The 23,489-nt window shown below is 44.7% G+C and overlaps 3 protein-coding genes across 6 annotated transcripts; all 3 read right to left on the reverse strand.

The window, feature by feature from the left end:
- Nucleotides 1–5,769: 5,769 nt before the first annotated feature.
- LOC127772815 (uncharacterized) lies at nucleotides 5,770–8,322 on the reverse strand. Of its 3 annotated transcripts, none has more exons than XM_052298793.1 (5): nucleotides 7,757–8,297; nucleotides 7,577–7,682; nucleotides 7,349–7,509; nucleotides 6,860–7,273; nucleotides 5,770–6,274 (listed from the first exon to the last, which is right to left on the reverse strand). In XM_052298793.1, exons 1-5 carry the CDS (start codon nucleotides 7,973–7,975, stop codon nucleotides 5,981–5,983), a joined length of 1,194 nt encoding a protein of 397 aa, XP_052154753.1. In that variant the 5' UTR covers nucleotides 7,976–8,297; the 3' UTR covers nucleotides 5,770–5,980. The 3 variants fall into 3 exon arrangements, with proteins under 3 accessions (XP_052154753.1, XP_052154754.1, XP_052154755.1); XM_052298794.1 differs by having other exon boundaries at nucleotides 7,619–7,682; nucleotides 7,757–8,293; XM_052298795.1 differs by having other exon boundaries at nucleotides 5,991–6,264; nucleotides 7,757–8,322.
- A 2,637-nt stretch (nucleotides 8,323–10,959) lies between these two features.
- On the reverse strand, nucleotides 10,960–11,857 carry LOC127773058 (pleckstrin homology domain-containing protein 1-like). The gene has a single exon (XM_052299069.1). It carries the CDS (start codon nucleotides 11,678–11,680, stop codon nucleotides 11,162–11,164), a length of 519 nt encoding a protein of 172 aa, XP_052155029.1. The 5' UTR covers nucleotides 11,681–11,857; the 3' UTR covers nucleotides 10,960–11,161.
- Nucleotides 11,858–17,708: 5,851 nt separating this feature from the next.
- On the reverse strand, nucleotides 17,709–22,868 carry LOC127774129 (auxin transporter-like protein 2). 2 transcript variants are annotated; one of them, XM_052300412.1, is made up of 8 exons: nucleotides 22,431–22,867; nucleotides 22,125–22,338; nucleotides 21,876–22,061; nucleotides 21,396–21,508; nucleotides 21,115–21,298; nucleotides 20,832–20,929; nucleotides 18,972–19,437; nucleotides 17,709–18,263 (listed from the first exon to the last, which is right to left on the reverse strand). In XM_052300412.1, the coding sequence occupies exons 2-8, from the start codon at nucleotides 22,296–22,298 to the stop codon at nucleotides 18,036–18,038; spliced, it is 1,449 nt and encodes a 482-aa protein (XP_052156372.1). In that variant the 5' UTR covers nucleotides 22,299–22,338; nucleotides 22,431–22,867; the 3' UTR covers nucleotides 17,709–18,035. The 2 variants fall into 2 exon arrangements, with proteins under 2 accessions (XP_052156372.1, XP_052156371.1); XM_052300411.1 differs by having other exon boundaries at nucleotides 21,876–22,338; nucleotides 22,431–22,868.
- Between the last annotated feature and the right edge of the window lie 621 nt (nucleotides 22,869–23,489).

The following is a 23,489-nucleotide window of genomic DNA, read 5'->3' on the forward strand; positions in this document are numbered from 1 at the left end:
AGTGAAATCAAGCAATTAATCTACACAGTTGTTTACATATAGATGATCGATAGAGGGGGCAAAAAGTTATGGAGTGACTTTCCTTAGTAGCCTCGCTTTTAGAAAGGAGGAGCAAAAGAAGACCAGTATTAGCACTGATAAGAGTACTAAATGAGAAAGAAATAATAAGGTCATATTTGGGGATATGGGGTGGATGCTATGTTACTCCCCGATTTCTTAATACTTGGCAATTTTAACATTGCGGCTATTCAAATTAATGCCATTTCAAACTACACCATTTTTAGCAAAGTTGCTAAAAATGTGCCTACATTTAGTTTTTTTTTTTTGCCAATCTTTGGTAAATACGTAAGAAATCCTGCCAAATTTTTGGTAATATTGCCAAAATTTGATAAGGTTTATTTGGCTACGATCTAAACAACCCCATTGTATTGTTTTAGTTTAGCCACTTATATTTCCTAAATAAACTAGTAAAGATTAAAAAACATGTTATATTATTAAAGTATGTTACACAATAAATATAAATGTAAAATCTTGTTGGTAGTTAGAATGCCAAATATTATGAATTGATAACTCATATAATATGTTGTCTATTTAGTTGTTACAATATATTTGTATAATTATTTATTCAACTATATGAGTGTGTATTAAGCCATCTATTACGATATCTTCCCCCTTTTTCTCTTTCTTCCACTCATCAAATTCTTACTCCCTCCGTCCTACGGTCTGTCCAGATTCGTTGTACTAGGATGTGTCACATCCAACCAAAAACCCTTATAACCCTTATATTTAGGTACAGAGGTAGTATATGCCATCTTCTTCCAAGCGTGACATCATTATTATGTTAGAATAATTGGGCTAGGCCCAACTTATCCTATTAAATCTCAAAGGCCCATAATAAGTGTTAAGGATAATAATACCACCTCAGGATTTAAGCGAGGAATATCTCAACCTAAATAGTGAGTTATTGGAGGCCCCCTGTTGACTGGTTGAGGTGGGGGTCAGAATGCCACACGCGCACGCGCGCGCCGGGCCGGGCCGAGGGCGTGGGCGTGGGCGAGGCTGGCTGGCGGCGGCGTGCGTGCGTCACGTCGCTATTCTTTTGCAGCCACTAACCACGTTCCCACGACTTTCTCCGCAACAGCGCGTCCACGTTCCCACGACTGCCTCTCTCTCAGATAGATAAGGAGACCGCGAGTCCGATCGGTTCCGAATGCTTGCTTCTTTCCCGGTGTTAGTTCCTCCTCCTCCGCGCCAGTGCTGTTCTCGCTTCCTCGCTTCTGATCTCTTGCGCGCACGAGAGATTGGAAGGAGCAGTGCCTCCGAAACCACATCTTCGCCTAAGATCTGCACTGGGTAGGCGGGTGATCAGGTTTTTGGGGAGTGTCTCTCGCACGACTGCTCGCCATGTCTGGAGTTGCCGCCGCCGCTGCTGGAGGAGATGGCGGAGGTGGTGTGCCGCCAGGAGCTGGAGCCGGAGGTGGTGCGCCAGGAGCTGGAGCCGGTGCCGCGAACGACAACATCAATGGAGGCAATTCTGCCTCACAATCCAGCGGAGGGCCATTCTCGGGGTATGTCCTTCTCCTGTTCCTGTTCCCTTTGTTAGCGCTATCGCTTTACTGTTATGTGTGCTATGTTCCTGTTCCTGACATTCATGATGCGCATAGTATGCTACTGGTTATGTTAAGATCACCCTACACTGCTTATGCCATGATTATTGCTTTAACATTTTGGATTAAATATGCCGATTCATGACTATATTTCCAACAATCCAAAAACCTGATAGGTCATTTTCGGTAGTTGGCTTTGCTGCTGCACTGAAACCACATGCTTTTGATGGTTCTAACTATAAGAGATGGAAAGCACGTGCACTATTGTGGTTGACAGCGATGCAGTGCTTCTATGTTTCACGGGGCAAACGAAGTGAACCACCTCTTTCTCCTGAGGAAGAGGCTAAGTTCGAGGCTTCGGATTGCCTGTTCCGTGGACCATTGATCAGTGTACTCACTGACAACATAGTGGACGTGTACATGCACATGCCTTCCGGGAAGGACATGTGGGATGCACTTGAGGCCAAGTTTGGAGTTTCTAACGCCGGCAGTGAGCTGTATGTCATGGAGCAGTTCTATGACTACAAGATGGTCGATGACCATTCTGTAGTAGAACAAGCTCATGAGATTCAGATGCTGGCTAAGGAACTTGAGAACAATAACTGTGAGTTGCCGGACAAGTTTGTGGCGGGTGGCATTATTGCCAAACTGCCACCTTCTTGGTCGGACTTTGCCACTTCTCTAAAGCACAAGAGACAAGAGTTTAGTGTTTCTGATCTCATTGGCTCTTTGGGTGTTGAGGAGAAGGCGAGGGCAAAGGATGTCCGGGGCAAAAAGGTTGAGGGAGGTTCTAGTGCCAATATGGTACAGAAGAAGAACCCTCATGCATCCCACAACAACAAGAAAGTCAAGCCTGATGTCAAACCCAAGGCTGTAACCAACTTTAAGAAGAAAGGCAAGGGAAAGGCAAAGGGAGACTGCTTTGTGTGTGGCAAGTCTGGGCATTGGGCCAAGGACTGTCCTGAGCGCAAAGACAGGAAGTCTGCCAACATGGTCATTAGCGAGGGCGGAGGAACATCGGGGTACGGTAAAATATTACCTACAGTTCTCTCTGTTCTTCACTCACCTGATTGGTGGGTGGACACTGGTGCTAATATTCATGTATGTGCTGACATTTCTCTGTTTTCTTCTTATCAGGTCGGGAGAGGTTCCTCCTTGTTGATGGAAAACGGGTCGCTTGCGGCTGTTCATGGTGTTGGTACGGTCGATCTGAAGTTTACTTCGGGAAAGACCGTGCAGCTGAAGAACGTGCAGCATGTCCCTTCAATAAAGAAGAATCTTGTTAGCGGCTCTCTATTGTGTAGAGAAGGTTTTAGACTTGTGTTTGAGTCCAATAAATGTGTCGTATCTAAATATGGGACTTTTGTTGGAAAAGGTTATGACAGCGGAGGCTTGTTCCGCTTTTCTTTGAATGACATGTGTAATAATCATAATGCTGTGAACCATATTAGCGAGAATGATGAGTCTAATGTGTGGCATTCGCGACTCTGTTATGTGAATTTCGGTTGTATGACGCGCTTAGCTAACATGAGTTTAATTCCAAAATTCACTTTGGTCAAAGGTTCCAAGTGCCATACTTGCGTTCAATCGAAACAACCTCGCAAGCCTCACAAGGCATCTGAGGCGAGGAATTTGGCACCTCTAGAACTTGTTCATTCCGATTTGTGCGAAATGAACGCGTGTTGACTAAAGGGGGAAAGAAATATTTCATGACACTGATAGATGATTGCACTAGATTTTGCTATGTGTATCTATTGAAAACAAAGGATGAGGCATTGCATTACTTTAAAATCTATAAAGCTGAGGTAGAAAACCAACTTGAAAGGAAAATCAAACGGTTGAGGTCTGATAGAGGTGGGGAGTATTTTTCCAATGAGTTTGCATCCTTTTGCGAAGAGTTTGGAATTATTCATGAGAGGACGCCTCCCTATTCACCCCGATCAAATGGGGTGGCTGAAAGAAAGAACCGTACTCTAACTGAGATGGTGAATGCCATGTTAGACACTGCGGGGCTTTCCAAGGAATGGTGAGGTGAGGCAGTTTTGACCGCCTGTCATGTCCTGAATAAAATTCCAATGAAGCGTAAGGAAGTAAACACCATTCGAGAAATGGGAAAGGAAGAAATTAAATCTCTCATACCTACGAACATGGGGCTGTTTGGCCAAGGTAAATGTACCTATAGCCAAAAAGCGGAAACTTGGATCAAATATTGTTGATTGTGTGTTCCTTGGTTATGCTATTCACAGTGTGGGTTATAGATTCTTAATAGTAAACTCTGGTGTACCCGACATGCATGTTGGTACAATTCTTGAGTCCAGAGATGCTACATTCTTTGAGAATGAATTTCCCATGAAACATACACCTAGCACTTCTAGTAAAGAAACTGTCATGCCCCATGAGCACTTTGCACCGATAGAACACAATGATCAAACGCCTGAGGAAAATCCTGAGGAGGACAACATTGTAGATACTCGCAAGAGTAAGAGACAAAGGGTTGCAAAATCCTTTGGAGATGACTATATTGTATACCTCGTGGATGACACCCCAAGAACCATAGAAGAGGCATATTCATCTCCTGACGCTGACTACTGGAAGGAAGCAGTACGCAGTGAAATGGACTCGATTATGTCTAATGGTACTTGGGAAGTCGTTGAGCGTCCATATGGGTGCAAGCCCGTAGGATGCAAATGGGTTTTAAAGAAAAAGCTTAGACCTAATGGTATAATTGAAAAGTACAAGGCAAGGCTTGTGGCCAAGGGTTATACTCAAAAGGAAGGCGAGGACTTCTTTGACACATACTCACCAGTTGCTCGCTTGACCACGATTCGAGTACTACTTGCTCTGACAGCCTCTCATGGTCTTCTCGTCCATCAGATGGACGTTAAGACAGCTTTCCTAAACGAAGAGCTGGAGGAGGAGATCTATATGGATCAACCAGACGGGTATGTACTAGAAGGTCAGGAGGGAATGGTGTGTAAATTGTTGAAATCCTTGTATGGCCTCAAGCAAGCACCTAAGCAATGGCATGAGAAGTTTGACACCACGCTTACATCTGCAGGCTTTGTTGTGAACGAAGCTGACAAATGTGTGTACTATCGCTATGGTGGGAGAGAAGGAGTGATCTTGTGCCTATATGTCGATGACATATTGATCTTTGGGACCAGCCTTAATGTGATTGAGGAGGTCAAGGACTATCTGTCTAAGAGTTTTGAAATGAAGGATTTGGGAGAGGCTGATGTTATTCTTAACATCAAACTACAAAGAAGAGATGAGGGTGGGATTACACTTGTGCAATCCCACTATGTGGACAAGGTTTTGAGTCGCTTTGGATATAGTGACTGCAAGCCAGTTCCTACTCCTTATGATCCCAGCGTGCTATTAAGGAAAAACCGAAGAATAGCAAGAGATCAACTGAGATACTCTCAAATCATTGGTTCATTGATGTACTTGGCTAGTGCAACAAGGCCTGACATCTCATTTGCTGTAAGCAAGCTGAGCCGGTTTGTCTCAAATCCGGGAGATGATCATTGGCAGGCTCTAGAAAGAGTAATGCGCTATCTAAAGGGCACTATGAGCTATGGAATTCACTATACCGGGTATCCAAAAGTACTAGAAGGGTATAATGACTCAAGCTGGATATCTGATGCTGATGAGATAAAAGCCACAATTGGATATGTGTTCACACTTGGAGGTGGCGTTGTTTCCTGGAAGTCTTGCAAGCAGACCATCTTAACGAGGTCAACAATGGAAGCAGAACTTATAGCACTAGATACTGCGACAGTTGAGGCCGAGTGGCTTCGTGAACTCCTGTTGGAACTTCGTGAACTCCGAGTGGTTTCATCAACTATTATAATTTTTAAAAATAAATTTATTTTATTTTGAAAAACTTTTATATAAATTATTTTACACAACACACCGACTAGCAGTCTAGACTAAGAAAATGAGAAAGTTACCGTCTGGAGTCGATGAAATGAACTCAGCCTTAACTCAAGCCCGCCCTTTCAATGGCAGGCTGTTCCAGAATCGGATTTATTGTCGATTACAACGCACTAGAGGAGAGCTGTGCAGCACAATATCATACTAGGATTTTTGAGCGATTCTTGTCATGGTCGTAATTCTCACGACAAGTATATATACTGCTGATGGACATCCCTTACACATCTTCTTAGAGTTGAAGTGTGGCTGCTCATTAGCTGAGAACAAACTTGACAGCTTATTGATGTTTGGTTCTGGGAAATAATATGTACAGAACTGAACGTTCAAACAATACCAACAGACAGCAGCTGCTAGTCTTTACTACTAGTACTAAATCGATGGAAGGAACAGAATACATCAAGATTGCCACCTATGTATTGCAGTACCTTATGACTCGTTCATGATGTATCCATCTTGAAGCCCAGGCTCATGAGTAGCTGCTGCAGGGCCTTCCAACCCCAAAGCAACTCATGTTCAAAAGCACCGGTCCACCGATTTTCTACTGGAACACCGTCATCATCTGTACCTCCTACTGGAACACCGTCATCATCTGTACCTCCTACTGGAACACCGTCATCATCTGTACTTTCGGCATAACGGTCGTCAGCGCACGTTGCCACACCGCCGTTCTCTGGTTCTGTGTCCGCTGTTTCAGGAAGCGCCTCTTGAATTTGTGGTTCATCTACAATTAACTGATTCAGAAATTGCATTATATATAAGTATGATAGCAGCATAGAGTGAGCAAGTAACAGCTAACTATAAAAATAGGATGATATGTCTAGACAACAGCCAAAGTCATGGGACATTTTGATGAGATTTAGGCACTAAAAAGCTCACATTGTACACTTAAAACCACCTATATTTTTTCAGAGCCCCTGATTTTATCCATGTTTACACCTATGTCACATCTTCTAATGAATGGATGATCTGACACTTGATAATTCAGTTTCTTTGCACACTAAATACATTATCAGGAAATAGGAAACAGAAACAATATGGTGTTCCAGTAAACAGTAAATAGTTTTAAAAACTCTCATATGAAATCCAACCAGTCACTACTTTGCATCATGACTCCTCTAAGCTAATTGAGATGAGAAAGCAGAGTAACTAATGAGATAAAAAAAGGATCACATTTCAATCAGCGAGCATATAGGGGACACTGAACTAATTATTTTCAGCCGACAGTTGAGAATATATAGAATGTCTCTGGGGTTTCGGTAGAAAATAGACTTAAACACATGAAGGTATCTGCAATGGATATCTCATTAAGCCATTACCTCTGGTTGGTTAGCTTCATGTAGCTTCATTAATTCAGCTTGAACAGAAGTAACTGTCCCAACTGTTGATTTCTTGTCATCCTCTCGAACACTAGATTCATTTTGCATGACCGCTAGATTGTCATCCACCTGTAGCTCATCTGCTACAATAATATCATCTCTGCTTTCACTATCATCTGGAACTACAGCCTCCTCCATCCCAACGGACAATTTACCCTCTTCCATCCCAATGGACACTTTACCCTCCTCTTCTACTGTCTGACTATTTGCATTACCCCAATCTTCATATATGACTAGAATGTTTGCAGTTTCACCTGTCTGTACGCTTCTATTACGACCATTCTGCCAATGCAACTTGCCCGACAAATCTTGCAGCACGAACTTGTACTCAATCAACTTGTTGGCTGGCAAGTCCTGTACAGAAGAAAAGGGGTGATGATTACCTCAAAAGGAGAGTACATCAAACAATGCGCACGATGCAAGGCTCACTTTCTCCACAGTCCAGTCGTGTCCTTCTGACCAATCCAAAGGCACTGCCTTCGACGGATCCCAGAGGCCGAGCGCCGGGTCGTCGCCGACAAGGTGGAAGCTCTGGCCGAACGTGCATTCCCTCTTCAGCACAAATCTAACACGCACCGTCTTCCCAAGAACTGAAATAACAGGTTGATAGACAATAAATCACAATATCCATCGCCACCAGAGGTTTTCAGTTTTCACCATTTCTACTGTCACGCCATTGTCCAAGCAGAGGAGGCTCACCACCAGAGGGAGACGAGATTTCTGCGGAAGCCACATCCCCATGGACCTCCTCCCCACCATCAGCCTGCAGCAACGGAGGTAACCAGTGTTTATCTCAAAATCGCAACGTACAATGGTTTCAAATTCGAGGCGACGTACCTCAGTCGACGCGGGTGCCACGGCGCCGTCCTGCGCTGGCGAGAGCGGCTGAAGGGGTTCCGGGAGCGCGGCGACGAGCGCCGTCCGGCGGCGGCCGGGCGGCGCGTGGAAAGCGCCTACGACGCGCCGCTTGCCCTTGCCCTTGCCGGCGCCGCGGCCATAGGCGGCGACCGCAGCCCGGACCTGCACCAACGGCACGCCAAGCGCGGCGGCTTCCATGTCGTACGGGAGAGGTGAAGATTGGAGAAAGGGTGGGGATTTCCGATTTCGGCCGAGAGAGGGGCCGCGCGCGGGGCGCTTCACGAGGCGATCGATCGATCGGGTGGCGAAGAGGCGCGTCAGTGCAGGGGTGGTGGGGCACGGAAGGGAGCACGAGGGTTTCGTGGGGGTTTTTTGCGGTGGGGAGGAAGTGAAGGTACTGAGATCCCCTGGCACTGGCAGGTTGGCAGGGGGGACGGCGACAAGCCGACGAGGGAGTAGATGACAGTAGAGGACAGGTGCGGCGCAGCGAGAGGACGAGGACGAGCGGGCGCGGGGACGGGGCGGGGGCCCTCGTTTCGTCTCCTCGGCTTCGGCTTCCCGTTGGATCTCGCGCGTAGGTCAGGACTCAGGAGGAGAGGAGAGCGTCTCGGTGTTCGAGAGAGTTCCGCCGTTACACGCGGCCACCTCACACGGTTCCCGCGGGCGCCAACCGGGAGGTGGACCTAGCATTAGCAAGGCAGGTCAGCTCGACCTTTTCCGGGTGTTTCCCAGCCTTTACGTAATGGAATTTTAGGCGCAGAGGCCCAAGCTTCCGGGTTTTCCATTGCGGAAGGTTTTCCATTGAAAAAACAGTCTTTCTGTCAAAGAACGTGTCATTTATACTCAGAGTATAATTTCTACTTCCTCCATCCAGAAAGCTAGTCGTTCCGCTGCTGTTAAAAAAATATCCCACAAAATTTATTGTTCGAGCATCTTGACCAGCTTGCTGAGCCTAGTATATTCCATCGATTCATTTGAACCTACTATTTCCCTATACAACAGTGCCATTACTAGTACTACACATGTGTGTGCAATGCAATAGATGGTCTACTATAAGTGATTAATTAATTATCTGCAGCATAATTTGAAGTGACAAATGCAATGATTAAATGATGGTAATATAGTCATTTTTACTTGTTAATTTGTTCAATTAACCTTAAAACGACATGCTTTCCTGGACGGAGAAGCAGGCCACCCTAGGGAAGGTAGGGCTTGAGCCCAGGTTTGGCTCCAAAATCCTCTTTGAGTCCTATATAAAAGTTTTGAAAATATATTGTGCCTAATTGAAATACCCCGACTCAGCTCTACTCTTGCAAATATTATGTTTACTAAAGTTTGGTAATTTTGGAAACTTCTACTCTTAAAACACTAGTAAAACTTAATAAGGCATTAAACCAAATGCATCAAATTCTACCAAAATTTGATAGTGCTAAACTATACTAAAATTAAGCAGTACCAAATATTGGTACGGTTCATTTAGGCAATAATCGACCTCAAAATGACAGGTAGGGAGGTATATTAGGCAGGACAGCAGGAGGACGTAACCATGCAAGTGCAAATAGTCCGCTTGGCCTAGAATAGACTACATGTACATGGGAGAAAACCAGCGATAAAATGTGGAGTAAGGTACTTCGCTTCATTTTCACTCAGAATTTATTTACTCGCTGATCGGGTCATTTTCATTAAAAAGATCATTACATGCCCATCGAGGACCATAGTGAGTGGTAAGGGACAAAGTTGAAGAAGGCAAGATCCAGAAATTCAAATTTTAAAGGACTTGATGGAGTGATGGAGACATGGATAGCCAAACTTGAACCACCCAATATTCCACTGCTATCAATACGAACGAAGGATCATTGCAGTTCAGTTTTGGGGACATCTGTTTAGGACTTTTGGTGTGGGTTCAATCTGTTTAAGGCCCTGTTTAGTTCGCGAAATGAAAATTTTTAGGTGTCACATCGAACGTTTGACCGGATATCGGAATAGGTTTTCGAACACGAATAAAAAAACTAATTTCATAACTCGCCAGGAAACCGAGAGACGAATATTTTGAGCCTAATTAAACCATCATTAACACATGTGAGTTACTGTAGCACTTATGGCTAATCATGGATTAATTAGGCTCAAAAGCTTTGTCTCGCGATTTCTCCCATAACTGTGCAATTAGTTTTTGTTTTTATCTATATTTAATGCTCTATGCATATCCAAAGATTCGATGTGATGTTTTTGGGAAAAAAATTTTGGAAGCTAAACAGGGCCTAAATCAACCTTGCTTCGAACTACTCCCTCCGTCCCAAAAAAAAAATATCAAACCCTATGTATGAATCTTGCTCAACATCACAAGTTAGCAGACTTCCAACAAACTACATACGGAGTATATCATGCATAATACTTCTCACTTTGAACATCAAAACAAGCAGAAGACGGAAGACATAATACCAAGTCGGTGGACTTCCAACGAACTACCATGCATAATACTTCTCTCACTTTTAACATCAAAACAGGCAGACATATCAATGAACAGTTTTCAGCATGACAAACCTGTCAACAAGCTCTGTTGTAGGCTGTAAACTAATCAAAGCTATTCAGATTAAGAAAACAAATATCAGATGACAAAATATCACTGCTATCTTTAGGACTAACAAGAGTAAAATTTATTTCTACCTTCAACAAGTAGTATTGTTATCAGAAAATTTGAGGCTTCAATAGGTTTAAAACATTATGAAACAGCCTGCTTGTTAGCATATCCAATGCATGAAGTCATGAAGCCCTGAATATATACTAATTAGTTCTGACTTCTGACTAGAATTCTACTCAAACAGTTTTAAAAAGAAGGTGACATACCGCAAAGTATAGTAACCATTAAGACTTCAGATTTCAGGTACAATCAGGTCATGACAAACAAATATTGAAGAGGTCAGCACAAAGCTGGGGCATCCACTCCAAATGACAAGATTAAGATCAAAGCTAAACATGCAGCTGAATACAGCCCAAACTTCAGTACTACTATACAATACAGAGGATTGCATCTGATGTTCTGAACCACATTTCAGGCTCCCATTGGTGACAAACGAAAATCCCCATAATGAAAATTAAAGAACTGAGTGCTTAAAATTTTTCGCAGCACCGATGATCCAAGCCAGTAACTTCATACAGGATGAAACAAGTAAACACCAACCGAATTATGCTGTTGCAACTAATCCATAATGTAAAAGAACTAGCCACACGGCAAAACCTTGAACTTATTCTCAGGTAGCAGTCAATAATATACATATAATTAACCAAGAGAAGAAAACAAAAACTAAAAATTCACAATTACTACTACTTGAGTAGATAAAATCATACAATAGATATGCATATTGAGAGCCAGAGATCACCGCTATCTTACGCTGACGGTTCACTCTCTTCGCTCGTCTTCGGCTGCGGTGGGGGCTTGGAGTTGGGGCGGCTGTCGTAGTCGACGACCTCGGCGTCGGTGACGGAGCGGGAGTGCTGAACAATGGATCGGCCGATGGAATTGATCCACTCTTCCTTCTCTTTTTCGGAGTCGGCGATGAAGTACATGGTGTCGGTCGGGGTGGAGAGCTCGAAGGCGAACTGGCGGTTGATGACGTCCTCGGCGCCCTTGACGGTGAGGCAGGTGGCGACGGGGATGACGCCGCGGGGCACCGAGCCGCGCGTCACGGCGGCGTCCTTGAACCAGAACAGCCGCCCCTGCTTGAGCACGAACCACCGCCGCCGCCACGTCTTGATGTACTCCCCCTGCTTGTTCAGCCACCCCGTGCGCTCCCCGCCGTGCCAGAACTCCACGCCGCCCCCCGCGTCGCCGCCGGCCGCGGACGACGACGAGGAGCCGCCGCCGCCGGCCGCGCCCATCACCGCGCGCCACAGGCTGACCGCCATCTCGCCGGAATTTGGGATCGGATGGGCTATCGCGCCGGGGGCGGGGAGGATCGGAGTCAAAGTGGGTGGGGGTTGCTCGCCGCTCTGCTAGATTCGACCGAAAAGGCAATGATCTCATCGCCTCATCGCCATCTCAAACCGAGTATTAACTGATTTCTGGTCGCCTAAATCACAAAATTCTACGAAATCGTTACCATAAAGGACTCTTTGTGGTGTACTAGTACTCCTGTTCTACATGGGCTAAAAGCCCAATTTAGGATTAAACGAATTGTTATTTCCGGCGTGACAGTATGGGCTTACAAACGTGAAAATAAATTTGGGCGGCCACAGCCCACCATAGATCATCGGTAAATTTTGCTACAGCACACTCAAAACTTGTGTAATTTGCTGATAAGCATAGAAAAAACATGTCACAACTAAAAGATACTCTAAAAAATTGGGAATTTGCTAGATGACACTTTTAACTTAATTAGAGATAAATCTATTAACTTATTAAAGAAATAGAAAAAAGAGCCTCCACGTTCGCTCTCATAGCCTAGAAATTCTCATATTAATTGGAGAAAAAGAAAAAGTGAGTCTATATAGAAATACAATTTAGAAATAGTTGAAATTCAGAATTAAAAAATAAGGAATATTGGAAGATGACACTATAGTCCATATAGAAATACAATTGAGAAAAAAAATAGAAAATTCGGAATTAAAAAATAAGGAATATTGGAAGAGGACACTAGAGTCCATATAGAAATACAATTGAGAAACAATAGAAATTTGGAATTAAAAATAAGAAATATTAGAAGTAGAGTATAGAGTCCATATAGAAATACAATTAAGAAATAATAGAAATTCGGAATTAAAAATAAGGAATATTAGAAGTAGAGTATATAGTTTATATAGAAATACAATTAAGAAATAATAGAAATTCAGAATTAAAAATAAGGAATATTCGATGTAGAGTATAGAGTCCATATAAGAATTTAAAACTAACTAAAATTCGGAATAAACATAATAAAATTAAAAGTAGAGTTTAGAGTTCGTATAAAAATACAATTTACAAATAACTAAAATTAGAAATTAAAAAATTATTGGAAGAAGAACCTAAAGTAAATATAAGAATACAATTTAGAAGTAACTGAAATTCGAAATTAAAAATTAAAGAATATTGAAAGATGAGTTTAGAGTCCACATAGAAATACAATTAGAAAAAAGAAAAAGTCAGAATTAAAAATAAATAATATTAGAAGAAGTGCCTAGAGTCTATATAGAAATACAATTTATAGATAACGAAAATTCGAAATTAAAAACAAATAAATATTGAAAGACGAGTCTAGAGTCCATATAGGAATATAATTTACAAATAACTAAAATTTGATATTAAAAATAATTAATAACTAACACGTATATAAAATACAATATGAATATTATACATTAGTAGTTTCGTAAAGGTAATACAAAATTTTAAAATTATGTTGTCATTTTAATATAATTGAATAATACATTGAGAAAACATATATATTATTAAATGAGAGAAAATATAATGATGCTAGCCGCGCGATTTGCGCGGGCCACCATGCTAGTTCTTGAAGAAGACAAGAATGCCCCTGAAATCACATGATTCAAACGCAACGTAAGAGTAATAATTTATAAATGAGAGAATCCATTATATGCCACTGACTTTGTCACACCTCTACGATTTACCACTATAATATGCCATCGACTTTTGCTTAACTTCTACGATTTACCATCACCGTCCGGTTAGCCTCCGTTAGCACTGTACAATTTTGTCCAAATGACCAAAATACCCCTAGGACAAAAACTTCCAAAAATTGGATAAAATTAACAAAATATCATATTATAAATATAAGATTGTAAACATCCAAAATTTGGCCAAAAATTTAAAATATGATATTTTAGAATTTGTATCCGAATTTCGAAAGTTTTTGTCTCAGTGGCATATAATGGATTCTCTCTTTATAAATTATGAAGGAAAAAGTACGAATTACACCCCCCCTCCGAGCTATCGCGGTCGTCCGAATTACCCCCCGAACCACAAAACCGGACATTCTTCACCCCCAACTATGCAAACCGGACAAATTACCCCCCTCGACCTAATCCGCGGTGGTTTTGGTCTACGTGGCGGTCCAGTCAGCAATTTATTTATTAAAAAAATAGGTGGACCCCACCTGTCAGTTTCTATCTCTCTCTCCTATCTCTCACTGTCTCACTCTCTCTCCCTTTTCTCCTTCGGACGGCGACGGCCGAGCCAGCAAGCGGAGGACGGCGATGGCCGAGGCAGGGGCGAGGCGAGGCGAGGCGGTAGCGGCGGTGGAGAGCGGCGGGGGCGGAGGACAGGCGAGCGCGGTGGGGGCGGCAGAGAGGCAAACGCGGCGGGGGCAGAGAAGGCGAGGCGGCGGCGGCGAGGCAGGGCGGGCGCGGTGGGGGCGGCGGTGAGGCGAGAGGCGGCGAGGCAGGGCGGGCGCGGTGGGGCGGCGGTGAGGCGAGAGGCGGGGGCGGAGGAGGCGAGGCGGCGGAGAGGCGAGCGTGGCGGCGAGGCGAGAGGCGGCGGCGGCGGGACAGGGCGGCGCAGGGGCGGCGGAGGAGGCGAGCGGCGGCGGGGTGCGACGTCCTTCCATTCGTGGACGCGGGTCAACGGGCCGGTCGCCGGCGGCGGCAGCGGCGGGAGGAGGTAGGCGTTCACGGCGAATCCCCACGCCGTCGTCCCCCCGCCAACCGCCTCGCCTCCTCCGCCGCACCCCGCCGCCGCTCGCCTCCTCTGCCGCCCCTGCGCCGCCCTGCCTCGCCGCCGCCGCCGCCTCGCCTCCGCCCCCACCGCTCACCTCTCCGCCACCCCACCGCACTCGCCTCTCCTCCGCCCCCGCTGCTCTCCACCGCCGCCGCCGCCTCGCCTAGCCTCGCCTCGCCGCTGCCTCCTCCGCCGCGCTTGCTGGCTCGGCCGTCGTTGTCCGAGGGAGAAGAGGCAGAGAGAGAGAGAGTGAGACAGTGAGATAGAAGAGATAGGAGAGATAGAAACTGACTGGTGGGGCCCACCTATTTTTTTAATAAATAAATTGCTGACTGGACTGCCACGTAGACCAAAACCACCGCGGATTAGGTCGAGGGGGGGTAATTCGTCCAGTTTGCATAGTTGGGGGTGAAGAATGTCCGGTTTTGTGGTTCAGGGGGGTAATTCGGATGACCGTGATAGTTCGGGGGGGGGGGGGGGGGTAATTCGTACATTTTCCAATTATGAAACAATTATAGCACACTAGTATACATTATATTTCATCTTCACTCTAGTATCAGCTCAAAATCTTTTGACCATAGAGGCATTTTCATCTTTTTTTAATAATTTCTCTCTTCAATTGAGCTAAAAGTGTTCTCAAGCAAATTACCAGGTTTTTAGAGTGTCTTTTAGCCATGACACGTTTTACGATGTCTTCCAGCAAATTACACATTTGATTGTCCTCTAACAAAATTTTGCCTACATCATACATTTCCTTTCAACTATCACAAATTCACAACGCGTCTTGTGTACAATAGTACAAATGAACACGACGCGAACATGGAACACCATCAATTATATACTAAAAGTCCATTAAACTTCTTACAAACGCTCTCAAGCCACCACGTGGCGCTCTAATAAATTAGAGAAAATCCTAAAAATTCTAAGAAAAAAGCAAAGCATCTATCCATGATTTTTCACTTAAATTGGTGGGTCCAAAATTATACACCGTTAGATGAAATTGATCTTAAAACAAACCAAATGCACATATGTATGCAAACTGTACCATGTATGGTACGTATGCTTCCTTCCTTTTTTTGTTTCCTTTTTTTCTTCTTTTTTTCATTATATAATGGATATATTTCTTTTAAATAATCATAATTTTACAACCAAAGAGTCTACCGTCATACAGCTCTACAATTATTGAAAATAAAATTTACATATTATATGTTACCCATTAAACTAATAATGTAAAATAATTTCCACTTAAACCGGTGTACTCATTACTTGTACTATTATTTTCAAATAATGCACTATTTTAAAATAAAGTTTACACAATTATATTGTGTACCTATCAAATAAACAATTTAAGATCTATATTAACTAATTTATATGTGCACTTAAACTGATGGACCCATTATTTAAATCATCGGATCTATTTTTTGTTACAGCGGATTATTATTCTCAAATAATGCACTGTTTCGTGGAGAGGTGGGACTCCATAGTATTTGGTTTGTTTTAAAATAAAGTATAATGTGTACCCATTTAATTAACAATTTAAAATCTATATTAACTAATTTAAACTTACACTAGGACTGGTGGACCCATTACTTAAATCATCAGATCTATTGTTTGCTAATAAATAAAATGTCCAAAGTTTTTTTTGGCCCGCTGCATAATGCACGTCTGCACCTTTGCCTTTCGCACGCATGACAAAGCATCATGTCTGAGGCATCTAAGGTGATCATGACCGTTGCAGCGCTACAGCTTTGCCATATATCAAATCATATATGTATATGATTAATTTTGCTAATAACATAAAAAGAAAATTAAAGGTGTGATGCAGCGAGAGAAGAATTAGGCACCAAGGGTTTGGTTTTTTTTTTCCAACATTTAGCTCTGTTTAAGCTGAAACTGAGTGTTTAAGCTGAAACTGAGAGTTGATTACAGAATAATTATAATGTATTTTGTTATGTCGTATTTGGATTTTGTACAATTTGTTTGTACCGGTGAAAGAAATCATTATATTATAAATACGAGCACAATACTAACTAATATCAATATAACTCTTACTAAGACAAGGGTGTTATAAGGGAGTTTAATGCCATCTTTTTTTTCCGATTCCATAGTTTGGATTTTTGTTTGCACCTTTCCAAGTTTCTAAATGGTGTCTTTTTTAAACAACATTTTAACTTTTTAGAAGTCAATTCATTTGTTTATACCCTCAAATAACTATCGCATAAAACAGATAATTCATCAATTTCACCTGTCCTAAACCCTAAGTAGTACATTTTTTTCATGCGAGTCATGGTGATCAGTAAATTGGAGATCAACGGATAATCAAAGTCATAAGATGAATATGTAAGAGCTATTATGAATAACTGTAGATATGCGGCAAAATTATTTGCTATTAATTAGACATCTAGTGGCTTGCTAGCCACATAATTAATTTCTCCCTACATGTATATAACCATGGACAAAGCTGGAACAAATATTACCATATACCCCATACATACATATTACGTGGTTAATATTCTAATTACATGTGTTAAGTCTTTTAAAATTCCTTAAAATGCTCTCAAGCTGCCACATGGTGCTCTAATAAATTAGAGCAAATATTAGAAGTTCTAAGAAAAAAAAAAGCAAGGTATCTAAATATTATAATCTGTACGTCCAATATCATAATTTGTTAGATTAAATTAATCTTAGAACAAACTAAATACTACAAGGTCCCACCTCTCCTCCCACGGCACAGGTATACACCTACGTACGTGGGTACTACGCTTCCCCTCCCTTTTTTTTTTTCATTTTTCCCTTTCTTCTTTTTTCTCCATGCGTAGTCTTCCCTCCCTTTCTTACTATATCATGCGCCTTCACGAGATGATTTAATCACAAGAATTTTGAGTATCTTAGTCTCGTATTTTTCATTTGTAGCCATACTACACTGTATGATATAGATGGACTGTATAATAATCAATTAGCAATAGTTTCTCCTTTCTTATTTACTCGAGAGAGAAAAACACATGATTCAAAAGTAGTAAGTATTTAATCCATCTCCTACTCAAACGTTTGTGAATGGTTTTTTAAGATACCTTAAGAAAAATATAACCCTTAAATTATTATAAAATAACATTATCTGAACTTTAATTTACCCTTAATCTATGAAACAAAATTTTTTAAAAAACAGTAATCTTACCTTTCAATAATATAAGTGCCCGCGCGCATGCGCGGGCCACCTTCCTAGTTAGCATAATAACTCATTTACTTTCATGATCCAATCATATTCATATGGTGTTTTATACCCGCATGTAACATGAACAAATATGGCGTTTTATATTGGCATGTAACATGAACAGAAGAACCTACAAATTACGACCAAGTTCACATCCAACTCCCAAACAAAAGAGGACGACGCAAAGTTGCCAACAACACACATGAACTGAAGACTCCGCAGCATAGGGAAGCCCCTGCAGGGCGGTAAATCTAGTCAGTGACCCACGCGCTGTCCTACCATGTATGCTGCTGACCTGCTGTCCTACTACACAAAGGCAAGACGCCCGCGGGGAAGCTAGCTCCTTTTGTCACCGGCCCGCGCGCGGCGTCGCGCCGTCGCGGCGTGGCACTCGGTTTTTTTGGCTAGTGGCGCGGCGGAGCCGGCAGGGGCGCCCCGGCGTGCGCCCTGGGTGGGCACTGGTAGCACTTGGCGAAGAGCCCGAACGTGTCGATCTGCTTGATGAAGTTGGTGACGCTGGCCCAGCCGCCGAGGCCGAACCCGACCACCAGCACCCACGCCACCACGAACACGTTCACCACGAACATCCCGCTCCAGCTCGGCAGGAACGGCGGCGGCTTCTCCGCCGCATTCTGTTTGCATAAAAAAAAATCAAACACGCTGTACGTCAGTTGATGTTGCGCAGATATGACCTTCACGCCGTGCTGCCGCCTGCCGGCGAGCTGCGTGATAAGGTATACGGTCCAGGCGTACGTGCCGGGGGCCGGCACAGCCGGAGAAAGGCGGAACAGCGACAGCGACCCGTCAGCCCCGGCCATCCCTGTCGCCGCCGACCGATCGAGCAGGCGTACCCGACCAAATAAACCGGCGCCGATCCGCGTGGCCGCGCCGTCGTTGTTGGGGGGCACCAGAGACCGAGAGCCTGTCGGTGTTTGGCCGGAGCAGCACAGGGAGAGCGCTCTCGGCGTCACGGCGCTGTTCGTGCGTGTGGCACTAGTGCTTTGGTGCCATAGTGGAAGGCTACACTTACTTTGATCACAGTACTTGTGGGGGCCATTCCATATCTGCACAGTGCTTACCAATAATCCGTGCCAATATGCAATACCCAGCCGTTCTGCTCATGCGTGTAGCATCCTAGCTAGCATAAGAGTGCCTTGGTGTAGTGTAATGTGTGGTTGTGTCACTTTGGCACTGGTGACCGACTGACAGCCCGATTTCTACTCGGATATTTTTAAATTTTTTTAGACAAACAGTGCATGTTTCATATTGATATATGAGGAATCTACTCGGGCAATTTAATGGTAAGTAAAGAAAAGGCAAAGGTAGCTGCACACACTTACCAATCTGGCGGAGGCGGAGCGGTACGTGAGGATGTGGGAGAGGGAGGGGATGATGTAGACGGTGAAGCTGACGAGGAGCGCGCCGACGGCGGAGTTGATGGGGCCGAAGAAGGGGAAGATGATGGCGAGGAACCAGATGGGCACGACGATGGGGAGGCGGGCGAGCGCGCGGGCGAGGACGCTGCGGGTGCCGTGCATGCCGATCGCCTTCTCCCACACGAAGTAGAGCGGGGTGCACGCGAACCCGAACGTGATGAACTGGTGGATCAGCATCAGGATCACCGCCGCGTCGCGCCACCCGGACCGCGGCAGCAGCGAGAAGGCGTTCGAGTGCGTCAGCAGCGCGTCGCCGAACGCCCAGTACATGGCCGACGCCGACGGCAGCGTCAGCGTGAACACGTACAGCGTCGCCACCAGGTAGATGTACTTGAACTTCTGCGGCTTCCACATCGCGTGCATGATCTCTCTGCACGCGTAAAAAGTTAATTAAACTTCGTCAACTGTTCAGAACTTCAGGCACGATTGTTCACTGTCAGCTTCGTTCATCGTGAACCGATCAACAGCACAATCTCTAATTCAGCATGCATGTACAGATTATTTGATTATGCAAAATAAGAAATTGTTCATCTTATCTTAAATAATAATAATATCAGTACTATTAACATATATGAAGCTATCAGAATTAGCCCCGCTTGGAACAAAACGTACTAAACGGACATTTTTCATACACATGCCAAGTGATATATAAGAACTTTACTTTAAGTTGATTGAATGATAAGAGATCAAGCAGGGGGGCAAGGTAGTGCTTATCCTAGTCAGGATATTTATAAAGATTGGGACATGAGGAATCTCCCATTATCCCCAAACTTTCACTACATCATTCGGCTGCACAGACGCGGACACACATCTGGTGATGGTAAGCAGAGGGGGACCGACAAATACGACCAAATGAAGCTACTTGCCGATTACAAGCACCTAACACTCTCAGGTAATGGCAATTACTGTCATCACTCATCACTCAAAAAGCCCTGAATTGCTTTGGGCAAGAAACTGTGATCGATCGAGAAGGGTAATGTCAAACTGACACTTGGGAGTAGGGAAGGAATTCTCAAAGTAGTCTTTCACTGCACTAATCAAAGGTTATCACGGAAAGATAAAATGGAATCGTGAACCATAACCGATCAGTTAATGAATTGTCACGATCCGATATATGTCCTATCAGGCTATCACTGAAGTTGGGCGGGATTGGTTTATTCGATGTTAACTCCGCACTAGCTGGACTGAAACCAATCCATATCATCTACCCTTTGGAAAGAACATTTTTACCACTACAAAAAAAGTAGCTGAATTTTAAAGACAAAGGACTCAATATTTAATACCAGGGCGTCTGAACATCTCACTGGTTCTAATTATTCCTAATAATCGCGATGCAAAGATCATCATAGCAGGTATCTTAGATTAAGCACAAGAAATGGACAACGGGAATAAAGGAATGTTCACTAGGAGTATTGAAATGCTTGGTGGTCATCATAGGAACTTGAGCAGAGGACTGTAGGGTGATCGCCAACCTTAGTGGCTATATGCTCCATTTCTTTGTAACCAATGGCTAGAAGATAACCCTTCTGGTTTCCGTAAATTAAACAAGTTTGCCAAGGAGGGAGAGACTAAAGATAAAACAGAAACCAGACTAAATCTAGGGTAGGTAACAACGAACATCATTGTTTCATAGATGGCTCTCCGGAATTCTGGCTTGGACACTGGACCCAGTTGTCGATAACCATTCATGACAAAATTAGCAGAGGCATTGCATGGTTTATGCGTCACAATTTACAGTAGCATAGGTTCTTTTAGTGCACTTACACAGTGACGGCGTGTCCGCCGAAAGTGTAGAGGATGTTGGTGGCGCCAGTGAAGTAGAGCACCATCTTGCTCGGGCCCGAGTGCGTCACGCCGTCGACCTGCGACATCGAGTCGAATTCGATCAGCGGCCACGCCGAATCATACACATCGTTATTAGCCCCCCATCGAATCGAATCATACATAATCATTGCAACCATGCTTATAAACAGTGTGGTCAAGCATGTGCCGGCTGATGATTTATTGATTTATGGCCGACGACGGCGGGCGATGATCGAGGACTCACCTGGCCGTGGACGGCGGCGGCGATGGCGAGGTACCAGGCGGTGTAGGTGGTCATGCCGAGGCCGAGGAAGGACCAGATGCGGTAGTTGTGGAAGGAGGGGATGAACACCGTGGTGGAGCAGCACGCCCCGAATATGTACGTCCATGTCCTCTTGTCCAGCCGGTCGTTGATGTAGTATATGTTACTGCAATGCATTACAATTTCAGTGACATCTCAATGAACAAAGATTACAAAAAAAAAAAAGAGTATGTATGTTTGTCTCAAGAACTCGGCGAGTCAACCTTGCACAGGCGATCAGCTGGATGACGGAGCCGAAGAGCAGGAAGGTGCAGTTGAAGGCGAGGCCGGCCGCCTTCCAGTACGGGCCCAAGAGCCCATCAAGAACTTCGAACCACTGGTCAGTGGCATAAGAGAACACAAAAATAGTAAATTTTTAGATAATCCATATTAAGTTTAGTCTAAGCCATATGCCAGTTGATCTGATGCGTGCACTAGGCTGGCTGGAGGCAGATATGCATGCTGATCGCGTTGCAGATAAGGAACCTGCAGGAGGCGAGAGCATGCAAAAGCGGCTTTCCGTTGGACAAGCAACGCTCGCTCGCACGCAGGCGCTGCTCGAAATACCGGCATGAGATCGATCACGAGGGATCGAATTCCGTCGGGGAAAATAATTAAGCAGTAGTGTGTGCAGGAAAACCCGGAAACTGACGAAACTGAAACTGACGCGAAGATGTGCAAGGAGAGGAGCTAGCCCTGCCGACCTGGATGACGTGGTTCTTGAAGCTGACGCCTTCCTTCTCCTTGCGGGCGCGGTACTCGACGTAGAGGACGCTGATGAGGTAGGCGGTCCAGCTGCCCATGAGGCCGTAGAACACCTGCAGCAGCAGGCCCGAGAGCATCCCGAGCTGCGAGAAGGAGTACGGCAGCGTCAGGAGCACCTGCGCCACCTGCAAAATTCCAAACGAAATGTGAGCGAGAGGCATGACGAGGTCGTTCGTGGTTGGTCGTACCTGGTTGGAGGCGCAGCTGAACCAGGCGTCCCAGACGGAGCCGCCGTGCCACAGGAGGCTCGTCATGCTGAACTTGCCGTCCTGCTCGACGCCCATGGCCGCGCGCACCTCCGCCTCCTCCTTCCCGGCGTCCGCCACGATGGCCTCCTCCGCCTGGTCGCCGGCCGGCACCATCCTCCTGTCCTCCCCGGTCTTCCCGTCTCCAGCCGCGCGCCTTCACAGCAAAAACCAAAGAAGAGTAGTCGAGAGTGAGGAGACTGGCCGGGAAGTGGAACTGTGCAAGTATACATAAATACCGACACCGACCTGCCTCAGGAGAGGAGGCGAAGTAAATGGCCGTGGGAGCGGCACACTGCCGGCAAAGCTGCACCACGCGCCGGCGGAATTTACTGTGCTGTCGACCGAGAGGCAGGCGGCGCGCGGAGCCGAAACTGCTGAGCTTCTCGTGGTTCGAGAGGATCGGAGAGATTCAGAGGAGCAGTTATTATTACTTCGCCGCGGGCTAGCTTTTCGGGATCCTGATCCTGCAGACCCGCACGCCGCCCTTGCCCCTTGCCTCTCGGATCTTCCCAACCCCGGCCACGACTGCGCGCGCGCCTCCGGTTTTTCCTTCTCCGCGAGGAGTGAAACTCTCTGGCACGGAGAGGCCCGAGCCGAGCCGGACGTGGGAGTTGGGACGGTGGGAGGGGAGAATGCACCGTGTTTCACGTTGATTTGACGTGTGAATTTAGAGGGGGAACACGCACGTCGCAGTAGCACTGCCACTTTTATAGTGCTTCGCTTGACACGCTTAGGCTCCGCTTCGATATGGATGTTTGGATGAGCTTCTCAACTGCACGAAATGAGGCAAGCGATTCATAGCACTGTGCTAGAATCGGTTTAGGGTTTAGGCTTTATGTATCCTATTACTATAAATCTAGATAGGACACTACGAATTTGGACATGACCCATCTCTAGATTGGTAGTGCTAAGATACGTCTCATCTGATATTGCTATATTCTGAGACGGATAGAGTATTAATTATTCTATAAGAATACAATATTTTTCTATTTATCGAACGGCTGTACTATCTCAAACTAATTATTGGAGCACTTGATCCTATGAATGAACGAAAAACAATTTAGATGATTAACTGATCCAATAAAATAGTTATAGGGAGTAAAATTACTTCTTTTTATTTTATGAAATTGCATAAGACCGTTAGTATTATGATCTAGAGGTAACCCAAGATATTTTATTGAGAACTGCGCTCGCATTGTTGGCACCCCTTCCAGGGTTTCCTATAGGTCTATATTCCCACATCCGATAGCCGTGACATGAAATTTCTGAACTTACAGAAGTTTTAAGGGTGTGTTTAGTTCACAC

This window comes from Oryza glaberrima, chromosome 5, assembly GCF_000147395.1.
Source record: "Oryza glaberrima chromosome 5, OglaRS2, whole genome shotgun sequence".
NCBI classification, from domain to species: Eukaryota; Viridiplantae; Streptophyta; class Magnoliopsida; order Poales; family Poaceae; genus Oryza; species Oryza glaberrima.

What these genes read in the sequence shown, in the direction of transcription:
- LOC127774129 (XM_052300411.1), bottom strand. Translation starts at nt 22,298, where the DNA reads ATGGTGCCGGCCGGCGACCAGGCGGAGGAGGCCATCGTGGCGGACGCC. An exon ending in TCAAGAACCACGTCATCCAG is followed by an intron (nt 21,509 to 21,875) that starts GTCGGCAGGGCT and finishes GCCACTGACCAG; the next exon opens with TGGTTCGAAGTTCTTGATGG. An exon ending in GCTCCGCCTCCGCCAGATTG is followed by an intron (nt 18,264 to 18,971) that starts GTAAGTGTGTGC and finishes TTATGCAAACAG; the next exon opens with AATGCGGCGGAGAAGCCGCC.
- LOC127773058 (XM_052299069.1), bottom strand. Translation starts at nt 11,680, where the DNA reads ATGGCGGTCAGCCTGTGGCGCGCGGTGATGGGCGCGGCCGGCGGCGGC.
- LOC127772815 (XM_052298793.1), bottom strand. Translation starts at nt 7,975, where the DNA reads ATGGAAGCCGCCGCGCTTGGCGTGCCGTTGGTGCAGGTCCGGGCTGCG. An exon ending in ACGACTGGACTGTGGAGAAA is followed by an intron (nt 7,274 to 7,348) that starts GTGAGCCTTGCA and finishes TCTTCTGTACAG; the next exon opens with GACTTGCCAGCCAACAAGTT. An exon ending in ATGAAGCTAACCAACCAGAG is followed by an intron (nt 6,275 to 6,859) that starts GTAATGGCTTAA and finishes TTTCTGAATCAG; the next exon opens with TTAATTGTAGATGAACCACA.